This window comes from Delphinapterus leucas, chromosome 18 (assembly GCF_059928025.1).
Source record: "Delphinapterus leucas isolate spDelLeu-1000000601 "Yukka" chromosome 18, BTC_Dleu_Yukka2, whole genome shotgun sequence".
Classification (NCBI taxonomy): Eukaryota; Metazoa; Chordata; class Mammalia; order Artiodactyla; family Monodontidae; genus Delphinapterus; species Delphinapterus leucas.
Genome location: NC_143146.1, coordinates 10,249,997 through 10,277,678, shown reverse-complemented (window position 1 = coordinate 10,277,678; position 27,682 = coordinate 10,249,997). Strand labels below are relative to the sequence as shown.

The window sequence follows — 27,682 nt, the reverse complement described above, 5'->3', positions numbered from 1 at the left end:
TACAGCAAATGACACATTGCCAATAATGTAAATGAGCTTCAGGTTCTGTGTCAAGAACACTTTCAAAACAGAACGATCATAGCCACGAAAAGGTGCTGGAAAATAAGTAGAAAACAATCCCCTCCCCATGTGTCCCCATTCCATCCCCACCCCAAACAGAAGAGGCTCTACCGGGATTCTGTAAGCCGAAGGGCCAGCCTAACCACAGGTACCCATGATGCTGGTTTTCAATTTAGACAGGGAGGTTTCTAATAAAAGCCCTTAGGGAAGGATTTGTCCACCTAGGCTCCCGGGCTGATGGAATATATGTTCCAAGGAGATTTTGCAGAACGCTAGGAAAGGGTAAAGTTAGAGGCAAAAAACTAATAGAAAAGACAAGTAATTAAAGCTGGAATGAATACCTAGAGAAACGTCAGCTGAAAGCCTGTGGCTTACAGGTAACCAGTTGCCACTTTATTTGTAGTCACAAAGCTCTGAAGACTTTTTAAAACATGTTCGCTTTAAACGGTAGCCAGGCTTGTGTTAATTTCAGATTTGCTAATGAGTGAAGACAATTGGGTGACTCAACACCTGTAGTGTGAATGATTTGGAGAGAAAACATTTCTTCTCCAGGAAGCTCTCTCCAACTGGAAATGACAGGAATTCCCTTGATGTAGTAGTCAAATGGAAAGAAAAGAAATCCATGGTTAAGAGACCTGTGTTCCAAGGCGACACTGTCACGAACCAGTTGAGGGATCTTTGGGCTCAGTTTCATTCTCCATAAAGCGAGGAAAAGGCCTTGATCTTGAAGAAAACTCATAGACCTAAAATGCAATGATTTTGTGATATGCAAATTTTATGACACCATATGTGTTCAAACTGGAACCCATGTACTTCTGTCACTGCATTCGTAACACTTTCGTATTTATGTCTCCTAAATTGCATTTCTAGATTGGCTTTGAGTTATATTATTACTGTCTGTCTCAGAGTTAAGATCTTCGAGAAAAAGATCTATGTCTGTTCAGCATACTTAAAACAGCATCTCTTATGATATCATGTGTATTTTCAAGTACTTAAAAACGGTTTTGATGCCAGTGAAGATAATTACGATGAATACCTATGAGAAATTATACACATGCAACAAATGTAAATGCATGACAGGAAATAATGCCCCCAAATCACTCTTCTTAGTTTAATGAGCAACATGGACCATTTTGAGATAAAATCCAAGTCAAAATTTTATTGAACAACAAGGGTTTATGGCAGTGATATATAGAGACTGTGCTATTTCCAGGACTGCAATGGGGTCGAAGAGGAAGATGCAATTGTAAGTTCAGCTGAGTTGACAAAGGTATAGGATGATCTCATATTATGTACATTATGAATTATTTTTTGGACAAAGGTCTGAAAATCATGAAGGCATTCTGAAAAAAATCTATTTGGAGAACAGTGTTATTCCGGCATAGATATACAGAGCCTTGCCATTTGTGTGAACAGTCAAGACTTAACCTTCAATTTTATATATAGTAGTTTGTATCTTCTAATCCCAAACTCCTAATTTATCCCTGTATAGCAAGTACAAAATACTATATATAAAATAGATAAACAACAAGGTCCTACTGTATAGCACAGGGTACTATATTCATTATCTTGTAATAAACTATTGTATAATGGAAAAGAATCTGAAAAAGATTCAGATATATATGTATATATGTAATATGAATCACTTCACTGTACACCAGAAACTAACACATTTTTAATCAACTGTACTTCAATATTTAAAAAAAGACTTGAATTTTAACCACTTAGTAACTTGTACTTTTTGTCACAAGACTCTTCCCTAAAAGTACATAAGACCTATAGGTCTTAAATACAAAACACATACAACTTGATTATAAAATACCCATTTGAGTTGGGTGTCCCTGCTATGCTTGAAGTATATAGAATGTAACTGGCTTTAAGCTGCCTGTGATTAAAAAAAAAAAAAAAACTGCTGGTGTCTGCCCGAAAGCCCAGTCTGAGGATGCCTGGGCATCCTTGCTGGAGAAGAGTCAGGACCACACCTGAGACGCCCTCCTCTGACTGAACAAGACAAGCAGGTCTCCATGGAGACAAACCCATATTGGAAGTCCCCCTACCCCCACCCTATGACACCTCCTCTTCCATCTCCTCCACCAATAGCGTGGCTGAAGTTGGGGTGAGAAAGCAACCCCTCTTTTCCTCTTTGCTTCAAGATCAGCTCCCTCTTTTCTGTTGGGTCTAGAGAATTCAGAAAATTATACTCAAATGGGCTGGAGTTTCAGCCATACACGTGACACGAATGTTTGCAGTCCACTGGTGAGCCTTCAGGTTCCCTGTGATTCGCACTCATCTGGGGTGGGGTTGATGGGGTTTGGCTTTTTAGCTCTATCCTACAATCAGAAAACCTGTGCTTAATCAGACTAAGACATCCACTTAAATGTAACATATAGAACCATTTGCCTTACTATCCTTTTCCTACCACTTCCTTCTACGTTATAAGCGCTGTTTGCTGGAACAATTTCAAACTAGATACTGATGGGAAAAAAAGAAGAAAATGTTCACTAACTCTGGGCCAGTTGAAATACGTAACAGGTGACTTCAGAGCATCAGCCTCGGTGGTTCCCGCTTCCTGGGTGAGAGGCCCCTGCCAGAATCTTCTTGTTCTCTGAGCAGAGGCTGCCGACTCACCTCCTCCTTTCCTGTGGTAACAAGGTGCCCTGTGATCTGAGCAGGGTGCAATCAGGCAGGTGGGGCCCTCTTGCCGGGGTGTTAACGGTCCCCTTTGGAGCCTCAGGCTCAATGTGACTCTCTGACCCCCTGTGCCAGACCCACATCCCAGCACCTCACTCCCAGATCTGGTACCAAAACCAAGGCCAACAGTTTCTGTCTTCATTTAGCATTCATTTAGTCCCCTTGCTGAGTCTCTCCTCAGACCAAATGCTCTGACATCTCGTTCTTTCCTTTGAGGATGTCCAGTGTCTTTCAAACTAGGAAACTCTAAAGGTAAATGCTAGGGTTTCTTTGCTGAAAACTGAGGGTCATATTCATAGCAAATTGGGCAAAGGCAATCTTTTTTTGAGGGGGGCACATGAAAGGCAGTTCATGAAAGGCTCTTAAAGGTTTACGCTTCCCCCCTTTTAAGTATGGTGGTAGAATCTTACTAAAATTAAAAGGCAAAATTTTCTTCTAGGCAAGGTATCCATTATAGTTAATAACTAGCTATTTGTCCGTAATAATCACCCTCCCCCCAAAAAAACAGCTAATGGTACAGAGAAAACTTTTCTACAGATACATAAATCCATCTGAAAGAAAACATATGGGGGCTTCCCTGGTGGCGCAGTGGTTGGGAGTCCACCTGCCGATGCAGGGGACACGGGTTCGTGCCCCGGTCTGGGAGGATCCCACATGTTGTGGAGTGGCTGGGCTCGTGAGCCATGGCCGCCGAGCCTGCGCGTCTGGAGCCCGTGCTCTGCAACAGGAGAGACCACAACAGTGAGAGGCCCGCGTACCGCAAAAAAAAAAAGAAGGGAAAAATCTAATTATATTATACAAGGAGGCTAGTTGTCAAAAACGAGTTCCCTATGGATGAAGGAAGAAACTCAGATAAAAGGAGATGGATCTGGGGTAGGAGGGGCCTGGCGGGGGCAAGGGTGTGGGAAAGCAGGTGCACTGTACTTCCACCCTGAGGACACCTGGGCTTTGAAGCAGGTGTAGGAAGGATGCAACGTTAGGTTTCTGCATAGATAAGACAGCCTCATACATAAGCCATTGTCACATTCTCTGATAAATGTAAAATATTTTGTTATTTAAGAAAATAATAAATTTGGGAGAAAAGTCACTTCAATCTGGCACAATCAGATGCCACTAAGACGCTACATATTCTCGAATGCAATGTGCCAAGGTTCACACGCAAGTATGGGAAAAGCTTGCTTTATTGTTTTTAAAAGGAAATACACTTTCATTATACATACAAGCATCAACTGTAACCCAAACTAGGAAGTACCACATCACGTTTTGACGTGCGTCATATAATTACAAACTTCGATATAAATGGGTTCTGATAAGTAACATCAAGTGAGAAATAAATATTTCACCGATGTGAAAGCGCAGGACTATGTCTGATGTTCCGTGTTCCTGCAGCATGTTACTGACTGAGCTTGTTTAATGCTTGTGGCATTTGGCCATCATTAGTTACCTCCCTTATTAGACTGTACATTTCTCAGGGACCATTTCATCACTCAAACCCATATTCCTAGAAGCGCAGTTCCCGGCACGCGAACGGGCTGACAGATGGACAGGACGGATACGTGAAGGGGGAGATGGGGGTGTACAGAGAGTGAAGTGAGGGGAGCATGGGGGCAGGATTTAGAATTCGCTAGTCTCAGGTTCAAAGTAGCAAAGCCGCAGAGGTTTGCAGATCTCCACCCAGCAGCACAGAAGCGAACAGAAAGTTCTGCCTCTGTCTGGAGGCCAAACGGAGATGATTTGAGAAAACACATGGTTTGGAACCACGCACTTCTGACCTCAGCTTTTCCCATCTGTGGGACCTCAGGCAAGTGACATGCCTTCTCCGAGCCTCCGTGCCCCACGTGTAAGATGTGGTGACAATGATACCTTTGCTACTGACTTCATAGGGAGTGGGAGGAATCAAGTAGGATTATGAATGTGCAAGCGTTTTGGAAACATAAATGCTCGATTTGAATTTTAGTTGCTATTATTGACTTTCTTTTCTTGTCCTATGTCACGGTTGATGTTAAAACATTCCATAGAGGGTGGAGGACAGAAGAGCAAGTTGGACACAGATCTGTGTTGGAAAGGAAGTCTTCTCTGTTCTGACCGATCAGCAGCGATGTACACTCTGGACCAGAGCCACAGCCTCTTAAGCGGTCTCCACAAACATATTATTATCCCAAGCAAAGTGATTTCTGAAGTGACCATCCATGGTGTGATTGCGGCGGGTGATTCTCAGATGGCCCCCGATGACCCCACCTCCTGGTTTCCATGCCCATGTGCAGCCCCTTAGTGTGGGCGGGACTTGGAGACTTGCTTTAAACAAACATAAGGCAGAAGAGATGGAAGAGGTCACCAGACACTGTGCTTTCATCTTCCGCAGTCTCTGGCTTGCTCTGGGGATGAAGGCTGCCTTGTTGGGAGCTGTGCTATGGAGGGACGCCCTTCCTAAAGGGGTGAGGCTGCCCTCCCGTGAACAGCCCTTGAGGAAGTGAAGCATTCATCCGACAGCCCAGGAGGCACACCAGCTCATCCGTAACCGTGCAAACGAGCTGGGCAGGGCGTTCTGCCCATTCCCGTCAAAATGCCTGCAGCTTTGTGAAGGACCCAGAGTCAGAGACCCCACTAAGCCAGGCCCAGCTTCCTGGCTGAAACTGTGAGGTTATCCACGTGCTGTGTAAATCACTGAGTTGTAGAGTATTTGCAACATCGCAATAGATAACGAATACAGCTACCATCACTGCCTTAAAATCTTCAACATCCTACTGCTCTTCAGAGAAAGATGAAGACCAAAAGCTCAGCTTGACTTGCAAAGTCCTGTAGGGTCCGCTTCCAACCTGCCCTTCCAGCCTCACCCCCACATCGCTGTCACTGGTCCTGCAGTTCCTCACCCATGCCGCGCTCCAAACAGCTCCAAGACACTCTGCTTGGTCACTGATTACTTCACCTTGTACACAGTAGGTGCTCAAGAAACATCTGTTCCACGAAGGAACCTTGACATCTTCTGCGAAGATCGAGTGTCTTCATTTCTTTTTTGATCCCTTCACGCTCAGGAAGCACGGAAATAATCACAAAGCAGAAACATGCCTTTGAAATAGGCTTTCGTGTCTGAAATATGCTTTCGAAGGGAGAAGTTAAAATAATCTTAATTTGATCTCAAGTTAGAATACTACACCACTCAAGAAGCAGGCTGCACACCTATAATAGATGAGACCCTGAAACGGTAACAAAAAACCAGACATTGCTTCTTGCAAGTAGGAAGTTTATAAATCTTTAGCTATATTCTATGAGAGAGCTATTAAGGGAGACTTGCAAGCCAGCATGAAGCTGAGCTGAAATCAACTTCTTCAACAGGAGATTGGATCTGTCACTGGGAACAGGGTCACTGTGCATCTTGTCTGACAGGAATCTACTGCCAAGCTGAAATAGTAAATATTTAATAATTATATAACTATTAAGTAGTTATTTACTATTTCAGTTTCAACTGAGGAATTTGGCACTTTTCATACTGCACCAATAAGAAATGAGATGCACACATTGTTAAGGCTACTCAGGAAGAGACCTAGTCAGAAGGAAAATTACTCGAATGTTCAATTAAGTTCTATTTTGCCACTTTAAATTTTTCATGAGGATTTAGATGCCTTTTGGTCTCACATAAGGATCAAAGAAATATGTTTTCAGGAAGAAAGTGTTCATTTCTTTGCTGCCTAGAGAAAAAGCAAAGCTCAGGTATCGAAGACACACTCTGTGATCTTCAGGGAAGGTCTCGCTCGTCTTAGGGGAAAGACCCTAAGAGTCGTGGCATGAAGGTCTTCAATATCTTCTCTTTATCTCTTCATAATGGCCAGTCCTGGAAGGCCGGTTTCTTAGAAACTCCATCTAGCGGTTTAAAATTAAACAAACTTGGTCGGCCTTCTTGGCTTCTGGAACCGGGAGACACAAGGCTTCAAGTGTCTGGTGAAAAATAATGAAGTCTTTTGTCTTGTCTGAGTGAGGAAATTCTCCATTATGCAGGCATATGTAATCCCTTTATCCCTGCTCCCTGGAGGAGAATTACAGTGGGGCATTTTCCTTTTCCCAGTTGGGGTTAATGTGATGCCCTCTCTACCTTTGAAAGTAAAACAAGCCTAGGACCCCTGAGGATGATTCAAATGTGGGAATATTCTTCAGCAAACACACATTCCCAGTTGCAAAAATATTACCCCTGGTTTCTTGCCAAGGCTTTGAAAAAAACATATGAAAGATTGACTCTTTTTTTTTCTTCTTCTCTGCATTGCCTTTGTGCTGTGGAATTTCAATTGCCCCTTATATGACAGCCATATATTTATATAAAATCTTTTATGGAGGTTGAGGGGAGAGAATCATGTCTTAAGAAACTGTCTCTATTTTTCTTGACATTTCTCCATCTAAAATATTTTAAAATTGGCCCAAAGGTGATGGTTCTAAGAGAGATCTTGGAGCTTTATTGGCCTTTAAACACCACTAGTTGTTTATAGAAACAGCAGCAGGGGGTCCTCGGTTTCTTTCTTCTCCGTCTTCACATTTTCTTTCTTAATGTTCCAGAACGAGGGTGTGGGAAAAGCCTGTACCTTCTGTAAGGAAACAGAGAGGCCTGTGAGTCTTCAAATTATTTTCATCCGTTATAGAAAACTTCGATTACACGACGATACCATCTGGTATTAAACGTAATTACCATCTAAAGGAACAGCGGTGTAGCTTTGCAGGACACTAAATTTGAAGGATTTTACTCAAATCTTGAGCTGCACCTTGTCAAGTGTTATCAGATGTGGTTAAGATAATGTAATCACATCAACAGACAATAGGAAGATAGTCCTTTAGTGCTAATTATGTAAAACTATGGCTGTAGAACTGGGTAAGAGAAGAGATAATGAGTGTTTCCTGGAAGGGGCTCTTACCTGCCTCCATGTAAGTGACAACGTGATCCTCGAAAGCAGGGACCCAGTGATGCTAATAGGTGAGCGCCTCTGTACCGGCCTTTTGCTGCGATGAGGGAATAGCTGCGTTTTTACCCCAGTTAAGTATCCCGCTCCTTTGTGAGTCAGCCCAGTCCTGAGTACGGCTCTTCAATAGCAACAGTGAATTAGTTCCTTCCAATCTTGTGTTTTTCATGAAAATGTTTTCATACGTAGACATGTAAATACACCAACAACCAGAACCTCTTGTAGACTGAAAAATGAAAGAAGCCTTACGTCTTATCATACGTAGATACCATACGTGAAAAAGAAAATGACCTCATGGGAAATCCATGCCTTTAGTGCATCTATCCAAATTCAGCAAATGTCTGAAACCCCACATCATTCACTGGGGTTCGAATTTAGTAACCCTGCTATGGACTCAGAAAAATGTCAATTACAATGCAAAGGTTGAACTTTTTATTATAACAAAAGTGAAATTTTCCAAATATTGCATAAACCGTATGAACCGATTTTTCTAGAGATATGTATTCTCCTATATTATTTACTACTTTACCCTTCAATGATAAAATAGTAAAAGAAAAACCTGTTCAAAATATCTCCTTGAATTTGTTAGGTAAAACTTAATAGCAGCTCTCCTAATCCATAGTACTATTACAAACACTTTGGGGGCTTACCTAAAAATAACCTACAAATCATATACTATGTCAATGAAATATATTTTGATTACCACAAATCAGGTACTACCTAGGAAAACATCTTTAGAATGTATTATTTTACTACGTAAGGTCACGGAGGTTGACTAGACTTCTTTGTGGTGTCATTTCATAATATATACAAATCCCCGGGAATCATTATGCTGCACACCTGAAACTAATATATGTTATATGTTAATTGTAGCTCAATAAAATTTTTTCTAGAGTTCAAGGAAAGGAAGTTTGGTTGTTGAAAGCAAAAAAAAAAAGAATATAATTATTTTGTTTCAATTAAGTTACATTTCGCCTCCTTGAAACTTTCACCGTTTTATGTTTTATTCAGATGCATGTATCCACAGATCTTATTGCCTCAGTTTATTGTTCTCTGAATACACTTAATTTCCATCCATCTACTTAGTCTCTGTATCTCCAAATGGTCTTCCAAACAATCTACAAGAGTTTTTAAGTATCGGAAAAATCTTAATAAGGAAAATCAACAATTAGGCAGCCTTAATAGAGTCACAGATAAATATTTACAATAATATTTAAACTAAATATTTGATTAATATTTAATGATTTACTAGTAATATATTCATACTAATAACCTATGTATTTATATCTATACAGTAAATGTATTAATAAACATTTAATAAATCAGATAGTAGTAATAGTTAATTAATAATGGCCTATTAATGCCCAATACTCTCTTTTCTTAAAACTTCAGGTTATTCTTGCCAATGGTCATAAAAATTTGACCCAGTCTCAGCCTCCTTCTCGTCCTCAGGGTCTTCCCGTGCATCCCCTCCCACAGCTGGAGCACATCTCCCTGAGCAGTTGGCAAGTCTGGCCCCGGGCTCTGGGGATGCTGCGCATGCCTTGCTAGCTGTGCCCAGAATGCAGAGCTGCAGAGAACTCCCACGACCTTATCAAAAATTGCTGAATTGCTGCGCTAATGGACAAAACAATCATTTGAAAAGGAGAACTTGCCCCATGGGAAAAAGCAGAGCGGGTAAGAGGCCCGTGCTCTGCATCGTGAAGCGCTCTTAGACTCCCTGGTAATTTGCCCACTTCAGAGAACTGGCAGCTTGGGTCTAGACAAGAGAGGACAGAATAAGAATGAACAGGCTCTTTCCCCTTTCCTCAAATTCCTCTGCTCACACAGCTAACGAAGTGCGCAGGAACAGGTGGCCTTCGGAGGGAATCTTTGGGATTTAACTTGAATTCCTTCCTCTAGAAAACTCCTATGATCTCCTCAGTCTCTTCAACATCAGGTTCACTGTATCTTCCAGGGGAATATGACTTAGATGCTCACATCCCAGAGAAGAGCCCAGATGTCAGTTCATCTGTCCTAGACCCTGGGGAGAGAGAGCTCGGAGAACTGGGCCCTCGAAGAGGCCAGTGGACCAAGAGAAACACCTTCATTGAGCCTACAGCCCATGAAGGACCACCCCCAGCTAAGCCCTCATCCACCCCGAAGTTACGGAGTGCCAAAGGGATGTGCACACCGAAGGTTCCAGGCAGGTATTACAACCCACACAGAAGATGATGCCATGCTTGTCTCAGCCCCAGCAGTCACTGATCTACCCGTGGTGCCCATGACGGCAGTTACAGCTTCTGTTCAGCTGCTCCCCTGCCCTGATCACCAGCTGTTCTTAGCCAATGATCTTGATTTAAATCCCACTCACCATCACTCTTCCAGCCGCCAAGTCCATCAGGCTTGACTTGACCAACACCTGTGACCCCCCCACCTCTCCCTTTGCTGGTTGTCCCTGCGAGATGCTGATCTCTACCTGTTTGACTAGGCTTCCTGCCAAAGCCTATGTAGGCTTCCCGCTTCTGAGATAGGACTGTTTGATTTCCTGGTGCAGCCAAGTGGAATGGAGAACTTGACAGCTGCCCTTAGGGCCCTATGACGATCACAGTTCTCCAAGCCCAGGACTTCCCGCCAGCCATCGGGGATGCCAGCCTTGGCTGAGGAATCTATGTTGTTAGTTCAGGACTATATCCACCAATAATCATCCAGCAAATGATTTAAACAAATGATCTGATGATGCCTCGAAGATGTTAGCCAGCCTAGCAAGGCTTAACTGAGTGTAAAGCTGCAGCAGATAGACTGCTTCCAGCTGGGTAAGCAAGAACCTTGGAATCAACCTGGAAAAAGAGTACACTGACGTATCAAAAGCATTTTATGCCCCTCAGATCTAGTCTCTGCTGGGCAACAGTGGAGATTCTGCACCACGCCCTTGAGGATCAGCTTTGAAAGGTAACTGTCAATTGCCTGCCTCTCAGGGGCAACTGTGGGTCTCCCCTAACTTATTGCCAATAATGAAAAATCACCTACAGATACCAACTCGTTTAATCCTCTCCTATAAGGCAGGGGTTATAAATTTATAGATCCCATTTAACAGATGAGAAAACGGAGGTGCAGAGACATTAAGTAACTTGCCCAATGTCAAACATCCACGAAGTGATGGAGCCAGAATTATAACTCAGTTTGGCCCCTGAGCTGCCAAGTGAGTACTTGATACACATGCTCACTTAACTCCTATGAGGTCACCTATAGCCCTACTTGGCAGATGGAGAAGCTGAGCCTTCCCAAGAGTCACTGCTACTCAGGGCACTTAAAGCCAAGTGTGGCTGGCTGCAAATCCTGTCCTCTTTCCATTTCTACTACACTGACACAGCATATTCTATGTGACTGGACCTGGGACAGGAATGAGACGCCCTTTGTAGGTCAGTGTCAAGAAGGGCACAAAATTCCAGTCCAGAAATACATGTATTTGTAATCAATAAAAATGACTGTCTTAAAATGATGAGAAAAACTCACCAAACGTATGTCATTATATATATATTTAATTTTTTAATAGTAAGTAGCATTCAACTAAATTCAAAAAATTATTAATTAAGTGTGTGGCAAGGAAAATTATGTCATCGATCCAAATATCAGAATACAAATATCATAGCAGACTGAGCATTCAGAAAGGTTATAAAGATCCATCCTAGCTAATGAGATGCTGATGGCAAACTACAAAAGGATGGCACTTTCTAAAATAATGTAAAAGGTTTAATTATTTTATTCTGACATTTCTCTATGTATTCAGCCTAGCAGGAATGATAATGTATTTTTGTTCAATTTCAGGGCTCAAATTAGAGAAATCTCAGTAGAGGGAGTGATGCTTTTGAAACGCACTGCTCTTTGTTTTGATTTCATCTGATGTGATGTAAAGGTCACTGCCTTTTGAAGGAAGCTTTCTTTAGTGGAGCTGAATGGTGTAGACGAAGTCAAAATAAGAGTGAATTTAATAGCAACCCTGGATTTTATCATTTAGGTGGTGGGCCATCCTCTCTCACAACGCTCTCCAGATAAGTCTGGCCCATTAATGCCAAATGAGTCACCTGCATTTAAGCTTGCGACACTATTCTCAAGTTCTGTAAAAATGCCCTACTTGTGTTTCTCATCAAAAGTGTTCCCATATAGATCCAGAAGTTCATTTCAATTTTCAAAGCAGACAAGTAATTTCAAAAAATAAGTAGAATACAAATTAAACATGATTATGTGTAGAAATCATTTGTGGACTTGAACTTCCTGTTCATAGGGAGGTATATAGCACACTCTTCGCTGGAATAATGCCGACCCTGTTTCAAATGAAAGATGGATATTTGGAAATGTGGGTCCCCTGAGAATTGAGACCCTTGGTACCCCCACAGCTTAATTATCAATACTAAGCATCAAGACCTCTCCATCAACATGACTTGAATATTCATTCCAGGAAATGAATGTCCAGGAATTTAAGGCCTTAACCATAAGTACTTTCATTGTTAGCTTCAGGAACTTTCCAAAAATCCACTCATCCGAGCTACAGAGTAACGGGCTATTTCCTTTCTCTAGACGACAACAGGTCATCAACTGGACAAACCAATTACGTCAGATTAACTGGTTCTCATCAAAACTTGGGCCAAGACACTGCCCAGGTAGGCATCAATCCTAAATATTTTAAGAATGCTGTTTCTAAAAATTAGTTATATTTATTTTTTAAAGGTAATACATATATATGGTTAAAAATTCAAAAGGCATAGAATAGAACAGATTTCTGGAGTACAGACGGCAGCCCAGAGTCACCATTTATTTTCCCTCTTCTCAGAATCACCCCAAATCAAGAAGGGAAGTGAAAATCAGAAGTGCAAACTCCATCTCAATAGCTGATGACTGAACTGTCATGCTGTAGAGGGTGGAAAGAGCATTGAAGGCAGTGGAGAGATGAAGGTGTGTCACCTCTTCCTGTCCCCCACCCTGGGTGCTGCCCTCCCCCGAATAGTAATGGTTACCTGTCAATAATAACAAGTACTTGTTACTTGTTATTGTTACTTGTTACCTGAAGAGTCCTAAACTCTTTTTTTTTTTAAATTGAGGTGTAACTGACATATGACATTAGTTTCAGGTATACAACATAATGATTCAGTATTCATACATGTTGCAAAATGACCTAAACTCTTATTTGAAGAATTCTGCCCAATCTCAACCAGACCTCCCCACTAAAAACAATTAAACTCAAACCCCCAACCTTGTGAATATCCACCCCTGACCTATCCCTTCTGAGACATTATTAAGACTGCTGAATGGTGGCTTCCCTCACATAATAAGTATCAACATTTCACTTTGCTTCACCAACAGATAATTCAGATGACCTTTTGGGGCAGTCTACACCACAAAGGCAGATGAGAAAACGGAGGCTCGGATAAGTGAGTAGCTTAAGGTTATAGAAGAGCAGAGCCAGACGCTGGTCCAGGCCTCCTAACACTAAGTCCAGTATCCTGTGTTACACCTGGGGGACCCTGAAGATCATCTCCTCCAAACTTTAAACTTAAATAATTTCCCTGTTTATACAACAGTCCTCCAGATACCTTACATCTGGGATGTGTTTTGCATTATTTTCCCCAAATGTTTGTTATTTTTTAAAAAGTTATTTCTAAGACACTAATATGTGACTAATGCCCACCAGTGATGGACTTGCCCAAATGTTCCAGCTCAGGTCTTCTTTCCATGCCTCCCTGGGGAGGAACCTCTTAGATGAAACTAAAGACTATAAGTCTATGAAAACAAAACACTTAGGAAAATCAAGAGTGACAGAAACAAGTCTCTACCGGACCTCCCTTTTGTATCAAGGCAGCCCTATCTATTAAGATATCGAGTCTGCACCTCCTGGTCTTAAAGTTCTTTCCTTCTTTCAAAGCCTCCTTTCAAAATGCAGATGGTCAAGGGAGAGGTGACTTCTCCCCAAGCTTTATTGAGGTATAACTGACAAATAACATTGTGTACATTTAAGGTGTACAACACAATTTGATATTCATATATATTGTGAAATGAGTACCACAGTAAAGTTAATTAACACGTCCATCTCCTCAGTTACTGTTTTTTGTACTGTTTTTGTGTTTGTGTGTGTTTGTGTGTGTCTGTGTGTGTGTGTGTGGTGTGTGTGTGTGTGTGTGTGTATGTGGTGAGCACACAAGATCTACTCTCTTAGCAAATTTTAAGTATACAATCCAATATTATTAACTTCAGTCACCATGCTGGACATTAGATCTCCAGAACTTAAAACTGGAAACGTGTATCCTTTGACCAACATCCCCTCATCTCTCCTACCTCCCAGCCTCTGGCAATCCCCAATCTCCTCTCTGTTTCTTGCAGTTTGACTTTGTTTTTAGATTCCACGTGTAAGTGACATCATATAGTATTTGTCTTTCCGCTTCTAAGTCACCTGGCAGAACTTCCTTAACAGAGAGAAGGGGGAGGCCTGGGGGAGGAGAGGGTCGGTGGGAGCATGGAGACCCTGGGAGAGTGCTGGAAACCTTCCTTCCTCTCCAATTTGTGTAGGGCTATTTGAACCATTGGCCCCAGGTGACTGTAAATGTTTTCCTTTTCTTTTTAATTTCTCTTCTCTTTTTTTTTTCTTTTTTAGTTGTTGTTGTTGTTTCTGCTCAGGTACTCATAAATTTTCTCTTTTTAAAACCACTTCTGTACTTTTAAAAATCAACAACTAAATGTTCTACACATAATGTCAATTAGCAGTAAAGGATGTATTTTCTAGCATTATTGTATATGTGCTTTAATATAACTTTGAGAAAATATCGGGGAGTCTCATCCATCCAATCCATTCAATGTTATGACCCTGCACACCCACAAAGTGAGTTTTTATTGCCAAACCAATCAGCGAATCTGTCAGAAGTCTGATCGTTATTTTTCAATTCAAATAACATGTTAACACAGGTCCCTGTGACATCCATGTATTGCTAAGGCCTAACTCTAAGGCAGATGAAGTCTTGGAAGGAAGTTTTCCAAAAATCTGTCGCTTGGATGGACAATAACGTGCTGCCGATGGGGCCCTCGTTCTGGGAAAGCCATGTGGGAACAGCCCCTGTGTTCGGCCACCCAGAGGACTGGACATCTCAGACCAGTGCACCCTAGAGCTTCACCTTTCTTTTGGGTGGATGGGAGCACCACCTTTCTTTTGTAAACTGGGAGAAGGTGGGTGGGAAAGGTGGTGGAAAAGGAAAAGTGGAAGGGCAAGTTTAAGAAAGAGTTCACAGGAACGGGGGTGTATGGGGGTCACCTCCTTCCAAGGGTCCCTGTCTGCCTCTGCTCTGAAGGTCTCTGGGAACCTCTAGGGCACCTTCGGGAAACGTATTCTGGGCAGGTCAGTAAGGTCACTTGATTCCTAATCTGGCAGGTAGACTCTGGATATTAGGATCTCCTCGTGGGTAGTTTCTGGGTCCTGGGGGTGAACCAGAAATCCAGCACCCAGCTCATGACCTGTTTTGTATGAGCAGGGAGAGTCTTCAAGACCCTAGGGACTGACTGTGCCATTAACGTGTCTAGTACAATTCCAGCTGGATAAAGAACCTGGAGGACCACGTAGTGTTTGAGGCCAGCCTCGTGGTGTTATCTGATGGTAACGCCAGGATTGAGCCAGTTGGAAGCAAACTGAAGTTGGTTCACAGGTGGTTATATTTGCTTAGAAGCTCTCCTTTCTCTATTTCAATGAGACCTTTCAGTTTCATCTCATCATATTCTTCGGTGATAATATCTAAGCCCCAGAAATATTTATTCTCGTCTCATAGAAGGGACTCCAACACACACTCAACTGTATGCATGAATCGTCAGCCAACATAAAGAATAAATACACAGAATCCTGTCTCGATGAGTTAGGATTGTGTCTAGCATACAAATTTCAGGTAGTGTTACAAAGTCAAAATAGTTTCTCAAATCATATCTATTAGCCTTATTTCCTCATTCCAGTTATCCAAGTTATAGTGATAGAGATTCTGGCAAAATGCTTCCATGACTACTCTTAATAACTCAGGTGGAGTAGAAGAGAATCAAACTCCTTCCCTTTAGCACAGTTTGGACAGGGCTTCCTACTACGAATTTATCTATTAACCTTGTCAGCCATTCCACCTCCAGCTCCAATATTTAGGTGTATTTCTTATACATGTCTATGTAATACAGGAACGAATAAATTATATTCCAAATACTTATGCATTTTTATAATGATCATGTTACTTTATATTAAAACATAGTCTTATAAAACATAAAACACAGTCTTATAAAACATAGTCTTATAAACATAGTCTTATAAAATACCCTTAAGTAGCTAGCTTAATTTTCCTTTCTGATACTTCAAGGCAGATTTTAGAAAGTAGCATTAAAAGTATGTGCTTATGCTTATTTTATAAGCATTCTAAAATGGATATGCTTTTGATTCTTATAGATTTTAAATACATTTATTTTTAATAATTAAAAAGCTTTCCCTTTTACCATATTTCCCTTAGATTGTGATTTGTCCTTCAGAGATCACAAAAGACAAAATCTGTAAAAATAAAAGTTATTTTCATCTTTCTGTAAACGTTTATACTTATAATTTATGTTTAAATGCATGAAAGAGAAAAAACGGCTGATTGCACTAATAAAACATTACTTTTTCAGGAGAGACATTAATGATGTGTTTGACATTATTTTTAAGTACATAGTTACCCAAACCTACTCTGTAGCAGAAAGTATATATTGATACTCAGAAAATTACTTCATTATTTTAAAAAAAGCTCCTTTTTGCTTAACTTAATCCTATTTGTATTTAAATATGTATCAGTGTTAAACGATGTTACCTTAAAATTTTAGTGACCGCGGTCTCCTTTTCTAGAAGGTTCCTCGCCCTGATGCTGAAGACAGACTTGCGAAGCTGTAAAATCATGAGTGTGACTTTAGTTTCAGAATGTAAAGGGGAGAGGGAGGAGATATGGGGATATACGTATATGTATAGCTGATTCACTTTGTTATAAAGCAGAAACTAACACACCACTGTAAAGCAATTATACTCCAATAAAAATGTTAAAAATAAAAAAAAGAGTGTAAAGGGGAAATATACTGACAAATCATTACACACACAAAACAGAACACTATGAAAACAATACACATGAATTTTTTCATCATATGATTGATTCTATCGTTTAATTTTAATTTCTATCTTTACTTTTATTTGAATAGAACTGTAAACAAGCTTGTGAGGTCACGTGTCACAGCTTTGGGGGCGACACACTGGCTATGCTCATTGGTAGTAATGTCTCCTTACATCCGAATAGGGTTTTCAGTTTCCAAAGAATTTAATGTTGCAATGACTACTGGACCCTTATTGCCGTCGTTTAGTAAAATATTGTCTAATCCACATTACATCTGATTCTGGGACCCAATACTAATCTGAATGATGAGTTTAAGAACTGTTTTGCCTATAGACATAGAGACAAATGAGACAAACTTTCAAGGTTTCTTCCTCCTTGGCGACGATGAAATTAACCCAGGAAAAAGGACTAAGAAATAAAAATCCTGGAGGCTGGCTACAAACCAGAAGATACACTCCACAGACTCAGCTCTGTACTGCTTGATAGTTACAGAAGATTGGTGACAGGTGTACAGGGATCCAGGGTGGGCAGGAAAAGGGCAGAGAAAGAAGAGAGACAACACCAGCCTGGGAAGATTCAATAACTAGGAAGTGTAGCTGCAGACCTCAGGTACTTAGACAATGTCCCATTCATTTTGATCAATAGATTAGACTAGATTTCCTGAGCACTTAGTATGATTTTAGTGACTATTGGAGAGTCATGAGATTATCAGTAAAAAGCAGGGTACAGTAGCTAGTAAAATGCTAGGTGCTATGCACCATAGAAAAGATAAGGGGGGCTGCAGGGCTCTGGGTCGGGGAGAACTAGGTGTGTCTCAAATAGTTAGCAAAGACTTGATGAAGAAGTCGTATTGGGCCTTGAAGGATAGTTAAGATTTCTACAAGCGAAGGAAGCAGTGGGTGAAGGACTAAAGCTGGAAATGTGCACAGGGCAGATTAACTTGGTGCAAACTACCTGTGCAAGTGCTGAGCTAGGCGGTCCTTTAAGCAAGGAGAATGGAGGAAACACTTTCAAACAAAGTTGAGGGAGGAAAATCAAGCAGGAGACAGAATAACTCTGTATTCAGAAAAAACAGACCATCCAGTTTCTCTTGAACAAGAGATGGGTAACTTGAGGTACAAAGTCACAGAGCTCCAATCTGCAAACAAACCTATAAACGAATGCTATAATGTGAACCCATGTGGCCATACTGCCAGAGCTGGGAAAGTGCTGGTCATCACACCACAGCTGGCAACCTACATAGCATCGTCACTAGCAAGAGAACTTTCCTATTTCACAGCAAATCTGTAATGAAGGGAAGGATCACTGCACACACTGGCAATTTCCCTCACGTGAGGAGAGGTGGTACACTCTTTTGTTTCCAATAATGAAAAACTGAGCTCGTTTCATTACTCACTACAACTCTTGGGAGAATAAATTAATGTGTAGATAAGGAAACTAGAATGGAAGTCATTTTTTTCCTTTTGAAATTATATTTTCAGGGTAACACACAAAAGGCTGTTTACCATGATCGAATCATGAAACTTTCTTACATCTTCTCTCCTCTGCTGACGAGTGACTTTGTGTGTTGATCGAACCTCCCCGAGGTGACAGCACATCTCCTGAGGAACATTGTTTAGAGTCACTTTGGAGACAGAAGACTCAGCTGCAAGTGCTCACCAGTTATGAAAGGGCCCAGGCTACAGAGGGCCCGGGAAATCAAGTTTCAGGAGAGAACTGTGGATCCTACACTTGCTTCATCTTCAAAGGACAAAGACAGGCCTTAGCCGTCTTTCCCCTAGTGTAAGGAGATGGTCTGAACTCAATCACCCGGCTTCTCCCCTGTAACTGGGCAGCTGACACTTAAAACAGTGTTCTTCACGTTGGGAAAAACCTTTGTGGACACTGGGGACAACATGTGTTGTATTGTTTCCAAATTACTTCTTGCACTGCACATGGTTTCTAAAGGGCTTCCAAATCTCCTTTGTCCTAAACTTGAACCAGGTAAAACAGAATATGCTATTAATCTGTACCAAGGAGTCCTTGAAAACTGCTTTTGTAACTAACAACAGAATAAGTAGAAGAATAAACACCGTAATAGAGTAACTTCAATTCAGGTTTGGGATATTCTTGAAAGAAGAAAGGAGATATCTATAGCTATCTATCTATCTACCTACCTACCTGTATTTGATAGCCTTGATATGTATTTAGAAACTGTTCTTTCTGCTGGTAAATAAAGAAGGCCTGTAGTGACTGACTAGTTCTCCTATTTCTTTAGTAAAGCTTCGCGCAGTTCTTTCAGCCGACAGCACCAGCTACACTGCTCTGCAGTGCCCTCTTCTGGCTCCAGAAGATACTGACAGGACCTGAAATAATGATCAAAGCACTTAAGGAATTACAGCTTATGAAAGGTGTAACTGTTCATTCTGGATATAAACCTATCGGAAATGCAGGACTTAAAAAGAAGGGTATGGGTGACATATTTACATAGCATTTGAATTGAAAAAAATAAAAGATTAGTTGAAAAACCTCTTTCTTTGGGTGATTTTATATTTGCAAACCTGATACATTCAGCTCCACAAGATAACTGTTCTGTGACTGAATTAATAATCAAAAACAAAGACATTAAATTTAAATGTTCAAACAAAACATAAGTGATTTTTTTAAGTCTTAAAATTTTAATTTACAAGATTGTCCCAGAATTGTGCACTTGAACATGGAATTCAAGACCCTGGAACTTCAAATCATTTTGCATAGAGTTATCTGTGGTTGAATACATTGGAGCTGAAGGGCATAGCAACGGACGGGTCGAGCCAATTTTCTGGCACTGCCTTTAGGTGTTTTAATCTACAGGTTCCTCTTTTTTTCCCCTTTACAGTTGAAGATCCTGGGCCATTTGACCCATTGCTTCCTGGAGCCTGGTTTTGCTAAGTGTACATTCATGGTATAGTTCACCATGTTCTTCTGTCCTCTGTACTTTCTGCAAATTGGCAACTGGATTCTGAGTTTCATCACACTCAGGTTTGACCTGAATGCGCATCATGTCTGGTTGTCCCTCTTTTTGTGATGTTAACAGTATTGATATTCGTTGCTTAGATGATTGATTCACCCAGTTTGTAAAACTGTCATTTTTTTTCATTTATTAGTTGGATTACTTTTATAATGAGGCACCTCCCCACATGTATTATTTGGTTACTCAGTAGTTCAATTCATAAGGAGAAGGCAAGATACATGCTTGATTCTTTACCTGTCTATAGGATAGCATTCCCTCCCTGATTCTCTTTTTCTTGTAACTTTTGTAGGGAACTTGACTTTGATGATTTTCAGTTGCTCATTTTCATGCAAAATTTGTTTTCCTGCACTTCCAATATTTCTCTCCTAACTTCAGAGCTTCCTCTTCTGTTAGAATACAGGGATCAAATGCCACAGCTTTCTTTCTGGGATCTCCTGGCTCTGTTTTCACTCCCCCCTGACACTACCAATTTTATCTGGATCTGCTCTTTCCTTTATCACTCTTGTTATTTTTGATTCCACTCCTGGATGTTTTTCTGTTTCTTTAATTAATTTATTTATTTTTGGCTGCGGGCTTCTCTAGTTGTGGCACACGGCTTAGATGCGGTATGTGGGATCTTAGTTCCCTGACCAGGGATCGAACCTGGGCCCTCGGCATTGGCAGCATGGAGTCTTAACCAGTGGACCGCCAGGGAAGTCCCCTGGATATTTTTCTTTAGTGTAGAGGGAAGAGGGTGTTTGCCTGTTCCCAGAAACATGTGATGCCCTGCAACTAACCTTGGCTTCTTCCCTACAGTGCTGTGTGTTATTGACTGAATGTTTGTGTCCCCCCAAAATTCATATGTTGAAGCCCTAACCCCAGTGTGATGATATTAGGAGAGGAGCCTTTGGAAGGCAATTAGGTTCAGATGAGGTCATGAGGATAGAGCCCCTATGATGGGCTTCCTAAGAGGCAGCAAGTGTCCTGTTGCTGGCGATCAATAAACTGCTTCATAAAACCTTCCCTTTGCAAAAGAAGTACACATGTTAAGCATTATTAATGAAATGGAGCAAGGGATGGCATTTTGCAGTGATGCATTTCCCCGAGCTAAGATAAAGCAGTGATAAAAGTTCACAGAAAATAAGACATGTCACACCAAAAGGTATTTAGATTTAATTACAAATGTAATTTGCAAAATGTTTAATTCAGAGAAAAAAATCTGCTTTTATCTTTATTATCTCTTTCTTCCTGCTGTTTTAGTGTTTTGTTGGTTGATATTTTTCTAATTACCTGAGTTGAATACTTGGAAGATTAATGTCAACATTTATTCCTTTATTAAATATGCATTCAAGGCTATGATTTTTCCTCTAAAAATGCCTTTAGCTACTTCTCATAAGTTTGATATATATTATGTTCATTATTTTTCAGTTCTAGATACTTTTTATTTCCATTGTGGTGTCTTCTATACTCCTTCAGTTATTTGGAAGTGGTTTTAAAATTTTTAAATGTGTAGGTGATTTTTGTGGTTGTTATTTGGTTTCTAATTTTATGTTGGTCAAATAACTCCTTCTCTAAGATACTGATTTGGTTTATATTCAGAATTCCTTTGTGGTGTATTAAGTGGTCATGTTCTATAAATCATTCATGTGTTCTTGAATCAGAATGTATATTCTTTAGTCATTGAATGAAGAATTGTATAAATGGCCATAACATGAAACTGGTAAACTGTATATTTCAAATCCTCTAAATCCTTATTCATTTCCTTGGCTGTTTGATCATGTGTTGAGGTACTATATTACATATTACACATCTTCAAATTAATCTTCATAGGTAGTATTATTATCTCTTTTTTACAGATGGGAAATCTGAGGTTCATAGAAATTAGGCTGTCTAAGGCTACCCAGATAATAAATTGCAGAATTATGATTAGAGTTCTGGATTGTACAGCTTTTCACTACATCATGATGTCTATGTAAAATGTCACAGTATTTTAAAAGTATTTTTAAAAGCAGTATTAAAAAAAAGAAGTATAAAGAAAAGAATTTTCCAAGCTATACTGTAATAAAACATTGTCTGCTTGACTTGGAAGATTTGGTTTGCACATATAACATGCTCTTACTTCTCTCAACTCCTAATACAAAATCTAAACTAGCCAATTTTTTTCTTTGTTCTATATATCCATAACTGATTTTCAGAATAACAATGCTGAAGCATGAAAAGAGATCAATGACCTTTCTAACCCATTAGAGCCAGGATGGTTTATAGGATTTATATTTTACATTTATTGAATCCTTAAAATCAGGGATCCATCACAACTTTTAGTTAACCAGAACATTAATTCAATTTATTCAATCACCTGGGAGTAACCACAAACCTATCAGGGAATATTAGATTCTTTTGGGATGCTCAATGCTTAGATCTAAAGAACCATCTTTCACTCTAGTGATCTTCAAAATGAAGCCATTAATATTTATTTGAGAAAGAAAACCACAAACATTATAAATATTCAACTAACTTTTCTGATTTGGAGTTGTTAACAGTACATTTCTGTTGCTAAGTGGGAAAAAGTTTGAGAGGCCTTATTTTTCTTTTCTCACTTTAAAAATATTAATAGATTGATATTAAGTGGGAGAGAATTTATAAAAACATATGACCATTAAGCCCCAAATCATGGTCCAGTGAACAAGGCTTGATGAATGTCATTTCTGCTGGAAAGGTATAGTGTAATTATTATAACGAGCCACTTTACTGAATAAGTCTCCCACATAAAACAGTAATTGGAACTGAGCAATTACTTAAAATTACACACGTTGAAGGTGGTACCTCATTTATCTGTATTTGAATTTTTCATGCACCTGTGAACTGAAAATTAATCCCAAAGTGCATACGACAGATCCTGTGCATGGCAAGATGTTTCCATAAAATAAACTTTTTGCAGAATTGACATTATGCTTAGAAAGAAAGAAATTTAAAAACGTGATTAGTGTTGGTGGCAGCAAGATTAAAATAATCCTATTACAATGTATATAAAGGTGAATACCATTGTATTAGGAAGGTGTGTTAGGAAGGTTTGAAATATGTCTTAGAATGTGACTTTTGTAAAAAGGGAGTTTTAGATGATGGGTCAAGATTTCTAATCTTAAGTTATTTCAACATCATAAATTCTGAATCCTGAGAAAATACCAGGCAGGAAAGTTAAAAATATATATAAAGATGTACGTGTACAAGCACATATGCAGACATGTGCACACATACACACAAACCTCCCAAATCTTTACTCTTCCTTTGGGGTCCAGGGCACCCCATACATGTCAGTCCCTGCTCTGTGTGTGAAACATCTTTTTGTCTTTCTGTGAATTCCACTAGATCATAAACTCCATATGATAAGGATGGTGTATTCCTTGTCCACTACATTTTCCTCCAGTCTAGCACTGTGCATAGTTCAATTCTGAAATATATTGAAAGAATGAATAAATTTCTTAATATTAAAAGATAGCTCTGTGTTCTACCTTTTTTTTTTTCTTATGAAGTGAATCCTTAAAATAACAGATGTGAAGCGGGTAAAACTTACAAAGGAGGACTGCTTATTTTGAAATGCCTCTATTAACTTGAGATATAGGACAGTCTTGTAAAACTAGAAACTAAATGATTGGAAACTTCATTGGCTTGGCTTTTTGGCACTTGAATTTTATGACTGTGCTTTAGTCACTAATGCTTGTCACTGCAGATTTGGTCAAATCTCCAACAACTTATATCTCAGCTAAACAAGGATAATAACTGATGAGGCAAAGCATGAGGGGAAAACATTATCTTCAATTATAGAAAAAAATTAGATATGTTTATATATAGTGCTAACTGGTAATAAAATATAATACATGCTAGGGAGATTTAGATTATATAAGTAAAAAACAAAATGACTTCGTGGTTATAGTTCATATAAACAGAAAGACAAAGACTGAAAATCTGCAGAGATTAAAAAAAGATGAGTGGATTTATGATTCTGGGAGAAAATGCCAGATGCTTTTAACCAAGCAGTTGTTTGTGAATTTAAAATCCATGGCACTCTGATAGTACAAGGAGCAGCTACTGGTCTCCAATTACAATTCAACTGTATTTGAACTTCAGATCCAAAGAACAAGAATGTCAGCAGAAGCATCAACTATAACACATTGAGACTTAATGGAAAATACAATTTATAAGTACGACTATACTCAAAGGGGAAGCATGTTTAAAAAGTAGAGCAAAATGTAATTTCAAAGATAGGTTTAGCTGCAATCTCAGCTCTCCCAGACCTGTTTTGGAGACTGTACCAAAAACACTTGATCAAAAGCCTTCTATATTATGTATAAAAGATGCTTAATCCTAGACTGATTTACTTTTGACTCCCAATAAATGTGCATCTAAGGAATGCAAACAAATTACATATAATTCCAAACTAAAAATGATCACAGAATTAAATATTCTGAAAAAACAATCATTGATAGGGAATTCCTATTCTCGTGTTAGTTGAAAGCAGCAAAATGTGTTTTTAACCCATAACCCAGCACACTGCATATAAAAGTCCTCTAGAAATGATTGTCAAATGAAGACTGTGCACATAAATGCAGCCATATTTTAATTTGAGCTCACAAACGTACTGCAAAGATCAATAAAAATGAAAAAAAAGTTGTCATTTAAATGATGCATCTCCATTATTACTGTGAATAAGTGGGCAATCAATTATCTACTAAAGCATTTGTATACTAAAGAGAGAAGTGGTAGGGTTTTCATACTGGGTTTGATGGACACACTTCTTCCCTCCCTGGGACCACACTACTTTGTATCTTTGCAATACAGCTTCTGGTTAGTGGTAGTAACATGTAATCTGCCACTCTTCTCCTAGAGACATGTCTTGAATGGCACTGCAGAGATGCTAAGCTATTATTTTAGAAATTTCTTTCAGAAGAGTAAAAGCCCAAAAGATGAAAACAGGCTATTCTCTTTTTTTTAAAGTGAGTTAACGTTCATCCTGGAAATTACAGATCAAGCTGAGCAACTTGCTACATGTGGAGTTACTGGAACAAACCATCAAATACTCTATGATTACGCAGAAAATTATAAAATGCTGTACGGCAATCAACAAGGTTTTGTGAACAGTAAACCTTTCCAGAACAATTTAATTTACTTCTTTACTTTTTTTTTTTTTTTTTTTGCGGTACGCGGGCCTCTCACTGTTGTGGCCTCTCCCGTTGCGGAGCACAGGCTCCGGACGCGCAGGCCCAGCGGCCATGGCTCACGGGCCCAGCCGCTCCGCGGCATGTGGGATCTTCCCGGACCGGGGCATGAACCCGTGTCCCCTGCATCGGCAGGCGGACTCAACCACTGCGCCACCAGGGAAGCCCTAATTTACTTCTTGAGGCTAAGACACTAGGTAGGCACGGGGGTTGCAACTGAAATATCATCAAAAATCAGACTAAAAAAAAATCAGGCTCATGGACAGTAAGGAAAATAAATCAGTAACTAACATATTGTGCTCAACTAGACTGTCACATCTGAAGGCTAATTTAAGTAAAAGTAATTTTTCTTGATTGATGAATATGTCTATTTGCTGAATCTGACTTCATGGCATGGTTTAATTAAAGTAACTTTTTTTTTCCTTTTTTTTATTGGCTGTGCCGTGTAGCTTGCAGGATCTTCGTTTCCAAACCAGCGATTGACCCCGGGCCCAGGCAGTGAAAGCATTGAGTCGTAACCACTGGACAGTCAGGTAAGTTCCTAAAGTAACTTTTCTTATCTGGTTTGATAGGCACATATCATATGCTATGCCAGGTGCGATGCTAAGCATTTAACATATATTATTTAATTCTCACAACAAACCTTAAAAATAAGAATTATCTCTGTTTATAAATGAGGATTGGAACCTACATCATGTAATCAGTATTACTGGTCTTAATGACTATTCTATTCTGCTTCTCACAATCAGTTACATTAAGGAGATCATGCTGTCCATATTTTCCACATGCTTCCCTCCCTGCTTGGAGCAATTTGTCCTCTATGGCTCAGTCTTCCTTCTCCTGCAGGAAGGACTTAGGGGGTTCTGTCTCATGCTCCTGTAATAGTTTTTACTTTCATCCATGCACACGTGTTTCTCCCCATTAGACTAAAAGATTCTAAAGGGCATAGTTCACATCTCACTCATTGTTGAATTCCCATAGCCCAGAAGAATGCCAGATGAATAACAGGTGTTCCACAAACGTTTGTTGAATGACTGAGTGACTGGTGAAGACTTATGGAAATGTAAAGAGTAAACAAAACACAGTAATTACTTTTTGTTTTCCTCCTCATTTTGTACACGTGTTAGCTATTAATTATGAAGGCTTACTATGGAACTTTCTATGTGTTTAGCAGAAAAGAGACAGGTAAGAGAGAGAGCAGACATTGCTCTATTGTTGGAGAAATAAATCCTTACTGTTCTTTATCATATGGGTTCTGATTACGGTTCTGAGAAGTGCAGGGATACAAGGGGGTGACTGGGACAGCCCTCATCTCTCCATCTGTCTCATGCTGATGTGACTCTGTGATGGGCCCTCATGTTCCCCAGACACGGCAGATTCTGACCCCAGAAGTGGCTCCCCAGCCAAGAGAGCAGGGCAGAAAGACCAGGGAGGTCCGTCAGAGACAGAGAGAGTCCTTAGATCCAACCACAGTGGAAACCTTGACGTTGATGAGATGATTCACTTGAGGACAGAGTGAGCTGCTTTTATTAACAGGGTTACTGGAAAGCCAAGTTCACATCTCAGTTTATGCAAGCACTCAAGGAATTGAGGGTTTAATTCCAATAATACAGAGGGAAAAAATGAGTAGAAAACCACTGCCTGATTCCCTTCTGCTTGGAAACTAGTAAGACTCCTCTGAAGATCTGCAGGTTTATCCTTTAATCAGGAGGAAAGGGGACCCCTTGAAGATGCCCACGGGGGTGTAGGGGAGTGGAAAGGGAAAGAGATGTGGGAACTGGCACTTGGGAATGCCTTTTCTGTGGGGTTTGGAAGGACACCTCAAGGGAAAAGAGGGACCACTGTTTGCTGTCTTTTTCCTTTAGGATCTGAGCAAACCACACAATGCTTTAAAGATGTTACAGTTTTGTTTGCTCATTGCTTACAGAGAAGGACAGGTATTTTAAACTATGTGATAAAGGTAATCAGACAGGGCTATTTTTAAAAACATGGTCTTTGCAAAGTGAGGTTGCCATGGGAATTCTTTACAGTTGTTCAAAGCCAGGGTAATTACTTGAGAAAATCTTGCCTAACATGTGCTTTTGTGTTTCCACGTTGCTTAATCAAACAACTCCACCTCCACCCCTCCTGGCTTTTGTTGTCAGGTTTTCCCCTTAACTTGTGATGTCCAGGTTCCTGGGGACTCAGTGTTTTCCTTGGCAAGAGAAAAGTGAGTCCCTCGAGTATAGAGGGTGTCAGAAGTTTCTTCCTGACAGGTAGTCGTTAAGAGAAAACTTTTATTTTATTGCTTCTTTGTTCATACTATGAGAATCACCAAAAGCCAGCCTCTCTTTTTCTTTTGATTTCTTACTACTCTTTGGGGAAAACAGCCTCTGTTTGCAGGGGGCCAGGAGAGTTTCTTCACGCAGAGTGAAGGACCTTGCTGTCCACTTGATAATGACTCGTATTTCCAAAGGCAACTGGGATGTAATAGAAATTTGCAAGTGCTTCCCGAAAAATACTTTATCAGGGGAGCTAACGGTGGTGTGGTCTCTGTTCAGGATTTTTCTCGTGTGTTTGTGTATTTTTGCTTTTAAGTGGCTTTGGGGTTTCTTAAGAAAAATGAAAAAGGCTTGCCATATTTAAAAATACAGATACCAGACTGCTTTCTCCTCGATTCCTACTTCCCTTAAATCCTTACCACTGAAA

The 27,682-nt window shown here is 40.0% G+C and overlaps 1 protein-coding gene across 1 annotated transcript in view; it reads right to left on the bottom strand.

The window, feature by feature from the left end:
• NALCN (sodium leak channel, non-selective) overlaps positions 1–27,682 on the bottom strand; it is a 279,093-nt gene that overhangs the window by 49,038 nt on the left and 202,373 nt on the right. The window contains exon 17 of the mRNA XM_089899398.1: positions 16,520–16,593. Coding sequence (XP_089755524.1) covers positions 16,520–16,593 — 74 coding nt within the window. The remainder of the gene's footprint in view (positions 1–16,519; positions 16,594–27,682) is intronic.